The sequence below is a fragment of the Spermophilus citellus genome (assembly GCF_964194105.1).
Source record: "Spermophilus citellus genome assembly, chromosome: 7".
NCBI classification, from domain to species: Eukaryota; Metazoa; Chordata; class Mammalia; order Rodentia; family Sciuridae; genus Spermophilus; species Spermophilus citellus.
Genome location: NC_138188.1, coordinates 108511793 through 108529489, shown reverse-complemented (window position 1 = coordinate 108529489; position 17697 = coordinate 108511793). Strand labels below are relative to the sequence as shown.

Here is a 17697-nt window from a genome sequence, read left to right as displayed (position 1 = left end):
AGTTTAAACCTCCATTGCCTCTACTCCGGCCATGTAAAGTCAGACAAATTGGCAGGAAATTAGGTAATGGCAGGTTAGGCACTGGCTTGACCCTCACAACTTGTTTTCATTCCACCACAAAAATGCTCATAGCAGTGATGACCAGTCATGGAGACTCTGTTTCATCACGCTCCCTGGGCCCCTAATCTTGGAAGTAAAGTCTATAGAAGTCAGCTCAAGATTGCTGATCCCTAGCACAGAAGCCTTCTCTGGCTTCTTTCTACCTCTCTTCCAATCAGCTCCAACCAACCAACCAAATAAGTTAAGGTCTTTGTATTCTAAGGCCTTTAATATCTATGATTCTTATAGTAAGTACTGGAGACGCCATGTTCTTCCAGTCTTAAAAATCAAGTGATTTCAATAGCCAAGCTATGCAACCGAGGTGCTCCACAACAGATGAACGGATAAGGAAAATGTGGTACATACACATAATGGAATATTAATCAGCCATAAAGAAGAATGAAATTATGGCATTTGCCAATAAATAGATGGAACTGGAGACTATCATGCCAAGTAAAATAAGCCAATCCCAAAGAATCAAAGGCCAAATGTTCTCACTGATATGTGGATGCTAACATATAATAAGGGAGGGGGAGCAAAGAATATAAATTCATTGGATCAGACACAGGGGAATGAAGGGAAAGGAGGGGAGATGGGAATGGGAAAGATAGTAGAATGAATAGGACATAACTTTCCTATGTTCATATATGAATACATGACCAGTGTAACTCCACATCATGTCCAACCATAAGAATGGGAAATTATACTCCATGTATGTATAATATGTCAAAATACACTCTACTATCATGTATATCTAAACATAACAAATAAAAAATTTATAAGTCTAGTGATTTGGCCCAAGGATACTAGTCTTAATGTATATAAAAGTTGGAGCAGACGTGGCTGGGGCAGTAAAAGGACAAGTGAGGGGATAATGAGAAAGTGAGAAAATACGTTTCCCAAGGGGCACTTGGGAGAGGACTTAGAAACCCCTGAGTAAAGCCTTGAAATGCAGCAGGGAAAAAGGTCTTAACACTCTCTTTGCATTATCACAGATGGCTTCACAAAAAATGTGTGCATCCCAGGGGGAAGGAAAGAAGTTCATTTCTGGTCTCTGAAGAGCTGGGCACTCAGTAAAGCAGAATTATAGTATAGACACACCTGCCAGGATTCTGCCAACACTCAACCGAGCCCATTCTGCTCCTGCTGGCCATTAACTAAACATTTGATTAATGATGTAATGGACTTCTCAGAGTTTAGAAGGACTTTTTGGGAAGTGATTTAGATGAACTGTGTCTGTTAAAAAGGATGCTTCCATTGATTCCTGTTTCTTACACAGACTGCCCTGTGGCAAGCAGAGGTGGACCAAATCGTTCCATGGCCTACAGGTATGGGAGTTCAGGCTCTACAGAATCCAGCCTTTGACTTCGCTTACTCTGGCATTTAGGCTAATCAATGTCTGAAATGTGCAAAGTACGGAGGTCTTCAAAGTCTTTAGTGTCATCATCCCAAAGTCCATACCAACATAGTGCAGTTCAGAGACAGATCTATGTAAATGTAAAAAATGAGGTTTAACAAGCATTCATGTAACAAAGATGAAAGGTCAGACAATTATCCACTATTATCCAAAATGGCTGTTTATCTAAACATTAGGTATGAATATTGTAAACACTTTATATAACATTCTGGCAATGTATTTTTTAAAATAATATTCTAGATGCCCATCTGTAAAAAGTAATTGTGATAATGCTGGTATTTCACCTTTTGCACACACTGTAAGCAGAATGGAAAGGAAATCTTGAGTGTTTCTTAGAAAAACCTACATTTCTTTAGAATTATTTGTGGTGAAATTTCAACCAAAAAAAAAAGTCAAGAGAGTATATTTTTACTTGGCCTGCCACAATTACATCTCATGATATTGTCTCATAAAGGGAATTAAAAGCTTTGGCATACAAGGTCAATGATAAATATTTCTCGGCATAAAGTTCCCCAGATATTGTATCATAGGTTAAGTTACAGAGTTTTGATGCATATTTAAACTTTTATTAGCCCCTTTTGATAATGAATTGAGGTTTGAGAAATATTTTTTCATATATAAAAGAGTTATCTTGTAACCTTTCATGAGTGCTTTTGGAATTTACAACAGATTTTTCATATCACATTTTTTTAAATTTAGATAAGTATGACCTTATCTCCCAATATTTTCATAAATTTATCTTATTTCATTTTTATATCTCTAGTTTTAAGAAAATTGGTTATTCTACAGCACACTGATTGAAGAGGCATATGTTTCATCTACTAGTGCATACACAGCTCCTTTTTGCACTCCCTGGAGTGCACAACTTTTAAACCTTTTTGTTTTTTAGGTAATTTGTTTCCTTTCTAAGTGGCATGGCTTTCTTTAAAATATCAATTCATTTTTAGTTAGTGGCGTTTAGTTTACTTAATTAGCTATGCCTTTACCACTTAAAATCCTATGTATTTCATACCTGAAAGGCTTTTCCTCCATTTAAACATAACTTGGTTCTGTGATCTTTTATTGTCACCTCTTAGTGCAACTTCTGCTGGTAGAACTGAAGCTGTGGGGAAAATATGTACAACCTGGATAAAGATTCAGGGGCTGCTTGAAAACCAGCCTAACAAATAAAAAAGCAAATGATTTAGGAAGTGAACAAAATTACTTTAGTAATACATAAAGACAGAGAAAGTACCCAAGGATGGATAAGCATATTATTTGAGGTCTTTTTAAAAATACTGATTTTTGAATGTTTTGTTTCCAGCCAGATCATATAGAGCTCTCACTGCTCGATGCGCACATTCAGACCATAAACTCTCTTGACTCTGGTTTCATGTTCTCTAACCACGGAAACACAGCCCAGCTTTGTAGGTAGATTCTGCACAGCAGAGAAATGTGACTCTGAGCAGAAACTAGCATACCTGACAATTATATTACACACCAAAAATTAATTCGCAGCATTAGAATTCTAGATATCTACCAGTTTTGGTGAGTCTAGTTAATGCAAGCCAAGCCCCAGAATCTGAGCACTACTGGATGAAGAATAAATTGACTTTCTAGCCAAAATCTAGTTGCTTCTGCAGTATGATCATCCATCTAGGTACTCCTCCTTTCTCTTAAATATAAGATTATATTTAAGATACTCAATGACCAGTAATAGTCATGTTGGTACAGAATGATAGTTATTCATATCTGTCAATGACTTTGAACAGATAAGAAATAGTGGGTGCTGTAGTATATAGGCAAGCATGGTCTAGCCTCCAGGAACTCAGGCTATGGAGGTAATAAGTACTGGTCACTAAATCACACAACTCCTCATTAATTGCAAAGGTGTAAAATGCCAACAATTGGATCCTAGCTGGGGTGGTCAAGAAACACCTCTCTGAAGAAGTAAGGTTTGGTTGAGATCTGAGAGTGGGACTTAAATTAAGTTAGACATTAAAAAGTCCAACATGGCTTGGGTAGGGAATAAGTAAGAAATATACCCAGAGAAGATGAAACCAGGCTGTAGAAAGTCCTGTTGTGCTGAATAGGAGATTTAAGTATTCATTCTGAGAACCACCAAAAAGTTGCAAGAAGAGAGGTATCACCTGATCTGCATTTTAAAAATCTTGTTCTATGTTAGCAAGATTTATGGAACATCAATTGGAGGGAAGCAAGAGTAGACACAGGAAAACAGGAGGTGACCACAGAAATTCTGGTTAGAGTTGATGGTAGCTCATACAAGGCCAAAGTCAGTGACTATGGGCAGACAGGTTTGGGGAAAGAATGCTAGGATTTGGTAATTTAGTGTGGTGATAGTGGAGAAGTAATTTACATGTTAAGGCTTAAAATAAATTACATATTGTTAATTTAGCTGGATACTACTAATAAAAAAATCCATTTTAAAAACACAACCCCAAACTTAAGTGGAATCAACCTATACATTATTAAAGGGGCTTTTCACTGTGGCATAGTTTTTGAGCAGCCCATTAACCTGACACTGAAGTCCACTCACTCTTCACCCCATCTCCAGGGAGCTCCTGCCTCACCCCTCAACACCTTAGAGGCTGGTTCTCATCTCACTGTCCCCTTCCCTTGAATGTCTATATCCCTTTTCTCCCTATACCCACTCCCCAGCCTGCCTCCTAGTCACCTTTTAAGCTCCTTCTCGGAATCCCTGCCTGTGGAAATCCTCTATTCTTTAGTAACCATCCAGGCTGGGTGGCTGTTGCTTTATTTTAATTCTGTTCAAACGATTATGGCCCACAGGCCTGTCTTCTCATGCTGAACTCCAACCTCCTTATAATCCCAGGACATGGCATAGCACTGCACAAGAGTTGTTGCTTTGTACATGTTCAGCTGAACTGAACTCAGGTGGATCCCTCTGGCATATGTTTTTGGGCTGAACATTAGCCTGCTTCCCATTTCCATTGCAACTCTATCTCAGCACCCCTTACTTCAAAGCTGTGTCTTCGTGCACCTCCACACCCTCTGGCCCTCACTTTCCCACCTGGCACGGAGTTCCAGGGGAACAAAAGGAAGATGGAATTTTCATACTGAATCCTCCCATCACCCACTATGCAGCATCCTGCCTGTACCTCATACTTGGGAAATAAACAGTGAATGTTCATGACTATAAATTGTCATATGCCTGTGTGACTGAGACTCCTGCTCTACTCCTCTTGGGAGAAGCTATGCTGCCCCATTCTGAAGATGACTAATTTTGCCCAGTGACTGGGAATAATAGCACAGGTCAACCAAGACTCAACATTACAGCAGGCAACCTGTAAAGCTCTACTTCTTTTCTCTTGCTCCAACTAGAAACTGGTCCTTTCCCAGAAAGCCTTTTCTAAGAAAGACACTCACATCTCAAACCAAATTTGGGAGCCAATATAAAAACCATTATCCATAATTTCTTAATCACCCCCTTTCTTTCTCATCTAATTATGTTTATTTCAACCAGCATACAATCAAGTTGGAATATTTTTCAGGGCAGGAGACAGTTCTTTCTAGTTGTCAAGGAGAAGGGAAAAAATCTTTTAGAAGAGAATTATTGATCATCTCTGAACAGTGGCCATGAATGTGACTGAATTAATGGGAGACCATTCTTGTCTTGAGGGATTTGTAGGTCCTGCTCCATGGGCCTGGACCCTCTTTTTAAACCCATCCCCATTGTGTGTTCATTTGGTTCCCCACTCACACATCACTGGCTATCATGAGATGATGGGCAAATGCATATTTGTTTTGGGTGTTGTTTAATTTCTACCTCCAAGTGTAAGGTTCTATATGGATAGAGAGGCTTTTGTTTGGTTCACTGCTGTGTTCTCAAACAGTGTTTGCTGGATAAGTAAGAAAACTTAAAAATCTCATTTTGGGCAGGCTACGGATGTGGCTCAGTGGTAGAGCACTTGCCTAGCATGTGTGAGGCACTGGGTTTGATTCTTAGCATTGCATATAAACAAATAAATTTAAAAAGGTTCATTGATAACTATATATTTTAAATCTGATTTTGGAGCTTCCTGTGTAATAAAGGTCAAATCCATGAAAGGAAATGAAGACATTTTGTGAACAAATGTGGAATCAGAATCCTAATCCTCTCATTCTCTCATTTGGCTTTCTCTGATAAAGCATCTTATTCAAAATATGCTATTAAATTTGTCATAATTTGATCCACAGTAAGAAAAACAAGGAATTTGATGCTTTATGTACATGAAAAAAAAACTCCTCCTTTTCCCTATTTCCTGATGCCCCAGCTCCCCACCCCACTAGTTTGGAAAGCCGACATTCTGAGGCCAATGAAGGAGTGTTTATATGCCATCAGGCATCTGTAACACATTTTGTTGTTAAAGGCTCAAGTACACACGATGTGTAAGAGCACCCAGGAGAGTCCCTCAATTCATTATTTCTGTCTCCTTGCACAGCACACTGAGCGTTAGTTCCAGAGGGAACAGTAAGTGCCACCCAACATCCAGTCGGGCTTTGACTCGAGCACATGCTAGTGCCACTTGGAATGCCCAATTACCAGTAAGTCATTTTCTGTTCCCTCTTTGGAACAAGTATGATCAAAATAAATGTCTTACTATGGCAGGAAAAGCCATCACTTTTCTGAGAAAACTGAGCTAAAACTCATTAGCAGGTATATAGACTCTCCTTCCCCTGAGAGTTGCAGTCCTTTCTCCTGACAGACTCAAAGCTGGGTAGAAGCCAGCTGAGAATCCGAGGACCCTAAGTCTCAGCCACCCCCAACCCCTGGCCCTGCAAATACCCAGCCATCCTGCACCTGTCTTTTCTCAACAAAACTGAGGCTGGGGTAACCGGTATCTCCCTGAGAGACTCTCCTCAGCCTCGGGACGTGATGCCAGTCTATGGTATAGCATGCCTCTCATCACTAAGGCTTGCAACATTTATCAGAGGTTCTGAACTTTGGAATCTCATCTGGGGCTCTAAAATATAGATGCCACTCACCCTCAGATTCTGAAACAGAATGTGTGGCATAGGGCCTCATGATCTGTGGGTTTGACAAGACCTCCACTCTGTTAGATGACTTTAATGCCAGAAGTCCAAGGACCACACTAGAGAAATACAAATCCATATTCACACTTGACACCTCCTATTTCCTATAACAAAATGGACAGCAGTTTTTATCTATTTTTAAATAAATGCTCTCAGATCCATGCCTATTCTATGACACACTATGACTGTGGCTCCTAGTCTCTCTCTACTCCAACCCAGATTACCTCATACTTCACCCTGATCATGTTTTTTTCTCTGCTCAGAATCCTTCCATAGCTTTTTGTGTTTATCCTTTAGCCTTGTATTCATATTTCCAGAATTAGCAGGTTGAGGTCAAGGACATGATAAGCACAGGGGTTATCAGAAAGAGGCGATTCTGGATGGTGACCAATTAGTCATGCATTAACATAATAAATTTAAAAAATGACTAAGGACATTAAGGATGTTAAAAATTTATTGTGGAGAGGAAGACCTGAGGCTCGGTAACTCCTGGGGCGACTTCCTCCTCTCACTGCGTCCCAGGCCTCACCAGCCTCCCGTATCTGCTGGAAGGAGGTGCTCAGGTCCTTTCTTGGTAGATGTTCACCATAGAAAAAACACTTTCTGTCAGGATAGTGTTTGCATTAAGAAAAACAAAGTAAATACCAACAAGAATACCAAGGAAGAAGGCTGGGGTAGGAAAGGGGCATGAAGCAGGCATGAAGTAGGGCAAGGCACAGCCAGCAGGGTGCGCTCTGGAGTTATCAGGAGAAGAGGGACTAGTAGTCCATGAAGTCCTCAGACAGGAAGGGTCTGAGCAGGCCAGTGAGGAGCCTCTAGCTCACTCCCTACCTGTAAAGGCTGGGAGCACACAGAGAGGAGCAGAGCCCAGAGCTCTCAGTTCTACCTCCTCCTAGAGAAGAGGGATAGAAGATGGTCCAAAGATGGTGACACCAAAGGGAAAGGGGGGGGGGGACATGTACCTCACTCCAACTGTGGAGCAGGAGCTTCCATCTCTTCCTCCCTCCCAGATTCCTCTAAGCCTCCTCCCTGCCATCTTTCTGGGCTTTTACTCTGCCACAAAAAAGCATCTATTATCTACTTGAAATTGTCCAAATGATCAGAGGATTGCCATCAAAAAACTAAGCTGAAAGATGGCAGAATAAGTTGGACATCATTATCTTAAGTACATTGATGATTGCACGGTCGGTGTGACTCTACATGGTGTACAACCAGAGAAATGAAAAGTTGTGCTCCGTTTGTGTACAATGAATCAAAATGAATTCTGCCATTGTGTATAACTAATTAGAAAAACAACCACCACCACAAAATGAAGCTGAGAACTTTAAAGTTTCTGATTACTACCACAGCAAATGAATATCCTTCAAGATATAGGCCACAAAGATCAGCATTGGCAAGGCTGAGTTAATGTGATTGTAACTGAAAAATAAATGAGAATGGGTAGTAACTGTTTTAGGGTAATTTGTGCTACAGATAAACAGCTGTAATTTTTAAATGATGGGACATCTGGAAAGGAGTATTGGAGTCTGACTGTCTTATAGCTCAGGTAGTCTGAGGATTAATCTCAGGCTGTCAGTAGCTGTAGGTTGTTGTGCAAATCTCATCCTTTGGGGCCAATTAATCTATCAGGGCCCTTTGATCAGTGATATTCCAGCATAAAATTATAAATCTCTCAAGGTCAGGGTGATTCTCTTTTCCCATCACCCAGCACAGTTCCTGGGAGGCTAACAAGCATGGACTTTGATGTTAGGTGGACTTGGGTTTGACTCCCTGACCTGCCACTATCTGTGTGACCCTGGAAGTTTATTTAATCTTTCCTAAACCTCAATTTCTTCATCAGAAAAATGGGAACCAGCAGTGCACAGTGGCACACACCTGTAATCCCAGCAATTTGGGAGGCTCAGGCAGGACTTTAAGGACAAGGCCAGCTCCAGTAACTTAGGCCCTCAGCAACTTAGCAAAACCCTCTTTCAAAATAAAAAATAAAAAAAGACTGGGGTTGTAGCACAGTGGTAAATAGTTGCTGGGTTCAACCCCCAGTATTTTAAAAAAAAGGCAGGGGGACTGCTACCTGTCTCATATGTATAAAATAAGAAAAACCAAGTGATGGTATTAGATGTTTGATCACATTTATTTACACACATGAGGAATCCTGAGCTTTGAACAACATGAATTTTATAGACACATTTAATCTAAGTAACGGAATCTCAGGCCTGGAACCAGTCTTCCCTCTGATGTTTGAATCCAACTCCCAATTAACCATTATGTTTCAAACTTTGAAGATGGTTCCCCCATGTGTGCATTCTCTGATCTGATTGGGTACAGAAGATGGCCCTGAGCCTTGGTTTCTTAGATATTTTCATTCTTCCTTCTTATGGGAAGAGAAAGTTTCTGCACCCATTATTATTCTGGTCACTTTTTTTTTCTTAACCACTAATCATTCTAAGAGCAACCCACAGTGCTCATTGTGTATTATCCAAAGCTGTCAGTTGGATTGCACAATGACCAACTTAGTTTAGAATGATTAAGGAGCTATAGTCACTACAGTTGGTGAAAGACTATTTGGAGTTTTTTTTTTTAAATTACTCTCAAATCCCTTTCAGACACTCTTTGGCAAGCAAGAATTGACATAAGAAAAGTTCTAAGTTTTCACATGAGGCTCCAGAAAAATTGATGGAAGCAGATGAGATTTGTACTGCCCTATCCATTTGCAGTAGAGGAACTATGGACTTCAAAATTAATTTTCATTTCATCTCACTCTAGTCAGAATACCATTATCAAGAATACAAGTAATAACAAGTGCTGATGAGGATGTGGGGGAAAAGGCACACTCATATATTGCTGGTGGGACAGCAAATTGATGCAACCAGTGTGGAAAGCAGTATGGGAATTCCTCAGAAAACTTGGAATGGAATCACTGTTTGACCCAGCTATCCCAGGCCTTGGTTTACACCCAAAGGACTTAAAATCAGCATACTACAGTGATGCAGTCACATCAATGTTTATAGCAGCTGAATTCACAATAGCTAAACTATGGAACCAACCTAGATGCCCTTCAACAGATGAATGGATAAAGAAAATGTGTTACATACACACAATGGAATATTACTGATCCTTAAAGAAGAATGAAATTATGGCATTTGCAGGTAAATGGATAGAGCTGGAGAATGTCATGCTAAGGGAAATAAGCCAATCCCAAAAAACCAAAGGCCAAATGTTTTCTCTGAAAAGCAGATGTTGATCCATAGTGGGGGGGTGGGATGGGGTAGGGAAGAATGAAGGAACTTTGGAGAGTGCAGAGGGAAGTGAGGAGAGGGGTGGGGTAGTGGAGATGGGAAAGATGGTAGAGTAAGACAGACATTATTACCCTATATACATGCATTATTACACTACTGTTGTGACTCAGCACCATGTACTGCCAGAGGAAAAAAAAATTATGCTCCATTTATGTACAACATGTCAAAATGCATTCTACTGTCATGTATAACTAATTAGAACATTTAAAAAAATTATCCAGTAAAAATATTAATTTTCATAGATTCAGAATAAGTCACTAGGTTCTGATAAATTCTGCCACCTGAGTGGAATGGCTTAAAAGCAAGACACTATTTTTAAGGGAAGACACAGGAGCCTCCAATGTGTCATAGCATGTTCACACCACCAAGAATTCACCTAGCCCCTTCAGACTCACCTCCCACCATCACTTCCAAGAGGCAGCATCCTGTTAGACTTCTCCTCTGTCCCCTGCCTGTAACTTAGCTCCCTGCTTTCAGGCCCTCCTCAAGAACACCACCCCCAGCTTCCCTACCTGTGCTCCAAGGACTAGTGAAACCTCAGCCCCACCAGAGGGAACTCTCTGCTCCAACTCCACCAGCTCATTGTTGTTTTACTACTTTGGCCCTGAACCCAGATAGCCACATGCCATTTAAAAGTCCTTAGGTATGTGTGTCTGCACTTGAGGTAGACACTTCAATCTCCTGAAACAGGTACTTGCATATAGTATGTTCCAAAACAATTTGCAAATTTATTTTGCAAAAAAAGGGGTAAAAACCATGGGAAAGACAAGAAGAATGGGGGAGGCTGAGTAAGACAGCCTGTAGGGGGTACTCTGAGAACATCGCTCTGGCTAATGGAAAATGGAGTGGAATTGGCAGCTCTCAAAAAGAGCAAGCATGTAGTTAGTCCTTGTTTCTCCTCACAAGTCAGGTCTATCTGGAGTTGAATTAGCCCTTTCACACACATGGGAAGTGGAGGAGTGAGGGGAGAATAATAAAAGGGGGAGACCAGTGATGCTGTCGTGGAGTGCCACTACAGACATTAGTACTATCCTCTACTAAGCTGGAGAAACAAAATAGGACTGAAAATTATTCTGCCAGCAATAGTTTTGGAGGCATGCCCTATCCATGCCCCTTTTAGCTTAATGACTCCAAATTTTACCTTTAGGACTTATTTCCAGAATGATTTGGACCGAACTTTCCTATGTTCATACGTGAATATAAGATCAGTGCAATTCCACACCATGTTTAACCACAAGAATGTGATCAAAGTTATAATGGGTTGAATCCTATGTGTGTATAATATGTCAGAATACACCCTACTGTCATGTATACCTAAAAACAACAAATTTTAAATTACATAAGGTATACATGTATCAAAATATCACACATAACTTCATTAACATAAAAAGTTTTGTTTTTATGTGTCAGTTAAAGATAAATTTAATTTTTTAAAGTTTAAAAAAGAAAATAAGCAGTAAGCATCATGATGACTTTCAAGTGCAACTCACATTTTATAATAAAAATTTATATGTTTTTTTATCTAAAAAAATTCCATTCCTTTTTCAAAAAAAAAAAAAAAAGACTTATTTCCATCATTCCCCAGGTCAGCAGGGAAGAGAAAGCTGAGAATACACCTGGTGGGACCCAAAGGAAAGGTGTCTGGCCAGCTCCGGCAGCAGATATTTAAACAGAATCTCCTCTTCACTGGCCTTTATCTTTTTTTTTCTTTACTATAATTTGAATCCTTGGAGGGAAAAAATATTCCCACAGCCAGAAGTGGTAACTGGGCAAAAAGTCAGGCAGGCAGAGGCTGGTATGCTCCCCACAATGGGGTACCAGTCTCTTTCTTGTCTTTCCCTTCACCTTCTTCCTTTCTTTCTCCTCCCATCCCAGCTATACCTGTTTTATTGCCCTCTGTCGTAAGCCTCTTTTCCTTTTCCTTCATTCTCTCCCCTTCCTAGGTGATGTGTGTTTTTCCCTCTCTCATTCATTTCCTCCGTCTCCCTACCTCCTTCCTCCTGTGGCTTTTCCATGCTCCCAGAAGTCACATTTCTCTAGAATACCTGTGTCAGAAGGTGTTCTAACTAGCTGTGTGATTATGGCCAAGCTACTGTATATCTCTGGGTATCAGTTTCTAGATGCTCTTTCAGTCCTTTGTAGCTCTGAGATTTGTCTCTGAATGAAATGGAATCAACCCACCACCAACATAGCAGCTGCTATTGTAGAAAAAGGAAAATCAGGCTAGGTGCCCCCGAAAGCACAAGCACCAGGGGGCGCCCGAGGACCACTCAAAGACAGAGGATTTACTACTTGCTTTGCAGGCACTGTTCTGGTATTGCAATCTGTGTCTCATGAGATGGGTACTGTTGGTGGTGGTCCTGTTTTAGAGGTGAAGAAACTGAAGCACCATGAACTGGAGGGATTTGCCCATGGTCACAAAGACAAGTCACATGAGAATAGGATTTACACCCAGGCAGATTCAAGAGCCTGTGCTTGTATCCCACAATTCTGCTTTGCCCTGGCCACTGATGCCCACATGCCAGATTCCCATAAAGCTACTCAGTAAACACCTCTGGATCCCAAATGTGCTTAGATTCCTTAGGTCCAGAATACATGTATAGGTCCATCAATCTATCTCTGACCTCTAACACATTTGCCTATAGCTATTATTATCAACTCACTATTGCCCTATGTCCTCATCAGTATCCTCTGGTAGCCTTGTTCTTTATATTTTCAAATGTGCCTGTCTTCATGAGCACTGAGGCTGTGTCCCTATGTCCTCTTCCCGGGATGGAAACACTTGAAAACTCACGATTTTCATATCACAATTCTTGTAGGCAGCCTCCAGCTATTCACCAGCAAAGCTACTACTGGATGGATTATGAGGGATAAATGGTATTCACTTCACAAGGCCCAGACTGGAATGCTCTAATAATAGTTTGATAAATTCAGCAAACAGAAAGAGACAGCTCAGAGCTGTAAGGGACACAGAGAGGAAGAAGCCCTGGTTTCTACTTGCAAGGAGATAAGAGAAGCATTCAAGGATTGAAGATAGTGAAATGTAATACAAAGGTGAAAGTGTTTAACAAAATCACAACACCCTTGGGGAAACAAGGGACAGGAATATTATTTGTCCAGTCTGATCCTAAAAACTAGGACTGGCTCATGCATGGGTAGGAGTCAAGAGACCAAAGAGCAAGTCCCTCCCTTTCACCTTCAAATGTGTGAGTCCAGCTCCCTTCTGAAGCACAGCTCTGACACCTGTTGGGCAGTAATGGCTGTTTGGATGTCAGGTACACAACTGAGACCCATCACCAGATTTAGCCACCCTCATTCTCCCACAATTTCTTTGCATCTGTGCCAGCGTCAGATAACACAGATGAGTGAATGAACACGTGAGCAAGTGGGACAACAGTAAATGAAGTCATGCTCTCAGAAGGCACAGTCACATCTCCTGAAAAGAACAACAAAATTAACCAACCTGGGAATTCAGTTCTCATAGAAAGAAAGCCCAAGCCCCCACACGCCCACCTTCTAATCTTCTGCCTGATTTTGTGCGGCACCCACAACATATAAATCGAAAGGCTCTCATTTTTTAGAGTATGATGTAGCCACCCATGCAGTGCTATTATGCTTTTTCTTCATTTTAGTGTAGATGTCATAGTTTCCACAGGAAAGTCTGATAACAGCTATTCCCCAAGAATTGAAGCATGGCATGTCCCCTGTTCTTAGGGAGGCCCTGCATCTGCCCTCCTTGTATTTCTTCTACACCTCTCCAGAGCCAGCCTAGTGTCACAGACCTAAGAACAGAAGGAAGATGAAGAGAAGCCCAGGAGACTGTCCATCCACAGTCCACAACTTGGTCATCTTGGAGAGTCATGGAGAGTTCATCCCATGCCCCCTCTTTTGTGCCTGCAAAGATTGATACCTCACTCTGTCTCAATCACAGATGGCCTCCTGCTATCCTGTGTTCAGGGGTGATATATTTATCTGGATGGCTTGATATTTCAGGAGCTGGACACTGCTGCTCCACTCTCCACCAGGGTTTCAGAGCTGGGCCAGCACATTAGCACTGCCCTCCCTCATAAAGTGTCCCTCTGATGACTCAATCATGGTCCCAGTCAGGAGAAGGTGCTGCAAGGGAGTTTGGGAAGCCCAACAAAGGGAAGTGAGCCTAGAGGCCCCTCTATTCCTGGGGCTGACTTTACAGTGACGCCCACACGCCAGAAGGTGTCCCAGTGTTAGGGATGACCCCCAACCATGCATGTCTACTCAGGGCTCCAGCACCAGGGCCCTTCTCAGCAACAGCTGTGAAGACACACACAATGGGTTCTCAGGTTCCTATGCCTATTCTGCTTCACTTGTTCATTAGACCCAGTCAATACCACAGAAAGAAAGAACAGAAGGAAAGTGAATCATTATTCCATTTGTATAATCCAGAAATTGTAAGGTAGCCACAGGAAAATCTAGCAACAGGAGTTTGAGCCCAAGCCCCCTGGCCTACCTCTTGTAAACTCAGAGGGAAGTGACACTGATCCCCATCTCAGGCCCATATATCAGATCTCAGGGCCCCCTCCTGGGATCTTCAAGGAGACAGAAACAGAAAGCACAAGGGGAAAAGAATAGCTTATTCCTTTTGAAAGAGCATTTTTGGCAAGGCTGTCTTCCATTTCTTCTTTTTTCTTTTCTTTTTTGCAGTAATGGGGACTGAACACAGGGATGCTTTACCATGGAGCTATAATCCAGACCTTCCTATTTTTCATTTTGAGACAGGGTCTTGCTAAGTTGCCCAGGCTGGTCTTGAACTTACAATCCACCCATCTTAGCCTCCCAAGCAGCTGGGATTACAAGAGTGTGCCACTGCACCCAGATTCCATTTCTTCATTATTTGTGGTCAAGAGAAAGCCATGACTGGTGTAACGATGCAAAACAGTTAAAACCTAAAGCAACCTCTAATCATGGAATGGACAGCAGATGATAACCCATGTTTTAAACCTAGTTTCACAGATCCATTTGCCAATAATCTTCTGAAAGTCCCTGTATCTTGCCCCTACTTGATGGAGAGGTGAGCTCACTTTATGTGGTCCATTGCTCAGATAATCCTGCAACCCCCAAGCTGTCTAGCAATCTCACCAACTGCGTGAGGTTCAAACTCATCAAAAGAAAAATGGTATATGGCTGCAAGGAATTGCTGCTCTTGAGACTGAGCCTCCCTTTCCAACATCATACAGCAAGAAGGTCCAGTCTCCAAGCTACTTAGGCAAAAAGCATGCAATTAACAAATCCAGTGGGTTTTTTTTTTCTTTGTTTTGTTTCTTTTGCAAGATGTGGGGATATAGCTGCAGGATGAATTGCCATTTCCCTCTATCAATCTGGGCTTCCATAGGGCCTGATCCACAGGTCAGGGACTTGAGCTCAGTCTGTCTCTTGGGACAGATGATGGCTGCAGGGGAGCAGAGCCTATTACCTGCTGCACGTCCTGCTGGAAGACGCAGAGCTGCAGCCGCTGGTGAAGCCGCACCTTGCGGTGCTGCCAGATGCTCTCAAGCCGCCGCTGGTGGTGCAGCACCTCGTGCACCACATCCAGCACCTGGTGCACCGCCTTGGAGTAGTTGGCTGTGGCTGTGAGGGACTCAGAGTTACCAGGACTCAGGGGACGCTGCAACACATCCAGCAGTGCTTTGCCATCCTGGCTGACCTGCAGGAAGGAAAGAGTTTAGGTCAAGGAACCAGAGAGGCAAGAAAGTCTGCTTCAGGGGTCCCTGGCTAAGCCTGAGAATCTCAGTCATCTCCAGGCTCATCAAAACCAAGACACATGTTAACCAGCAACAGCTGCCACGGTGCCCAGCCCATGGCCCAGGAGAGGGAAGGTCCTAGGGAAAAAAGTTGCCTGGAGCCACGGCCAGCTGTCTATGAGACCCTCATAAATTTTAGCTGCTAAGGGCAAGAACTCTGCCTTGTTCATCCCCACCCCCAGGTCTAGAACAATGCCTGGCACATAGCAGGCACTGGATGAGTATTTTGAATGACTCACAGACAACATCAGGCAGCAGAACTTCGTTTCACAAATGAAGCCAAATATGTCACCACCATAAAATCCTTTCCTGCTCTTCCTCCCTCAACATCCTCTATGTGCCTCTAAACTTCCAGATGTATGATCAGAGACTCTGGGCCTCAGTTTCCTTGTTTGCAGAGGAAGAATGAAATTGGCACGTACCTCACAGAGTTGTGATATTAAATGAGATAACATATGGAGGTGGGCTTCCATATCCGCCCCTGGGATGGGAAGGAGGGGCAGTCTATGACCCTACATCATTTTCTTTCCCTTTCTTCAGGCTTGGCTGGGGGTTGAAGATCACATAGGCAATTGGTATCCTGCACATGAGGCCACAGAACGCTCTCTGACTGGGTGATTGAGAGCACTAGAGTAGAATGATTGGGAGAGGAAACCACCACTGCCCACCCAAGCTCACCCACCCCTGTCTGCCATCACTTATTGCTGGGGAGGTAGCTTATAATGCAGAGGTAATGCCCTCCTGAGATGTGAATAAGTATCCTATGACCAATCCCAGGTCAGACCTCTTCAGGGAATTCTGAGCAAATTCATTCCCTCTCCCTCTTCCTCTCTCTCACAGGAAGATGTGAGACGGAGGGCCAAGTCCTGGAAATCCAAGTCAACCTGAGTTCCAGGCCTCTGCCTCAGTCTCCACATCTGTAGGAGGCTGGCACCACCCCGACCACTGAGGTAGTCTTGGAAAAGGCTCCATTGTATAATTACAGCCACAACTCACAGTGTGAACCAGTGAGTATATTATTAATCTCAGTTGTGCTTTCTACTTCTGTATTTCATAAATTTAGAGATTCTTTATTCTGGAATAAATTTAGAGATTCTCGACCCCTGGGTAGAGGCACTATATTGTCAAAAGAAAGTTTTGGACCATTTGAATCCGAGCTTCTGAGATCTGATTTGGCTCACAAGTCCCCTCCTTTGTGTCTTAGACAATGAAAAACTCTGTTGCCATGTTTAGTACTGATCACTGTCAGGCACTGGGCCACATGCCTTACATGCATCATGTTTACAACCCTTGACCGCATCCCAGGAGGCAGGTGTTCCCACCTTCATTTCACAGAAGAACTGAGTGGGATGTGACTTACCTGAGGTCACATAGCTACAAAATGGGGGACCTGAGATACAAACTCAGTTTTGACTGTGACAAAAATGCTAGTGTTCTTTTACATATGCAACAAACTCACCTGAAACAATAGTTATTAAAATGTTATGTCCCAAGCCATACTTCTTGACATTCTGCTTCAGTCTGGAATGAAACCCAGAAATCTGTATCTTTAACTGCCACTTGTGAGACTAACACATGCGGTCTGGGAATGCATTCTGACAAACTCTCCTCTCACTCCTGCCCCAGAGGAAATGCATGGGCCAGATCTGCATTCATTGTCCCTTCCTCTCCCAGCTTCCCAAGTCACATCTCTTTCTATCCCTCAAGCCCCTTCCTTGGAATCCACTCCAGTGAGTGAACCTCCTTACCTGTGGACATCCACATGATGTACCCATACAGAGCTTTCCTTTATACTTTAAAAGAATGTCAAAAAGTTTTTCTCCAAACTTTGTAATTATCTCCCTGCCTTTGATTTTTTTTGGTGGAGAGGACTTTCAGTTTGTCCTCATATCCATGGCAGCTTCTCACTCCTGCACACTTAACTCTACTCATGTTTTTCTGTGGATCTTGTAATAAGAAAATTCGTTTTTTGAGGAGCTTCTTCATAAAAGGAGTGGCAGCAAGGTTGGTGTGCACATATTCATTCACCAACTGTAAAACCAGAAAGCAAATTCACAGTAGCCAAGCCTGGTTC

At 42.3% G+C, this 17697-nt stretch overlaps 1 protein-coding gene across 6 annotated transcripts in view; it reads right to left on the bottom strand.

The window, feature by feature from the left end:
* Positions 1–17697, bottom strand: part of KALRN (kalirin RhoGEF kinase) — a 662170-nt gene that overhangs the window by 355663 nt on the left and 288810 nt on the right. For all 6 annotated transcript variants that reach the window (XM_081301760.1, XM_081301761.1, XM_081301757.1 and 3 more), the window contains exon 9: positions 15296–15526. In XM_081301760.1, the coding sequence (XP_081157886.1) occupies positions 15296–15526 (231 nt within the window). The remainder of the gene's footprint in view (positions 1–15295; positions 15527–17697) is intronic.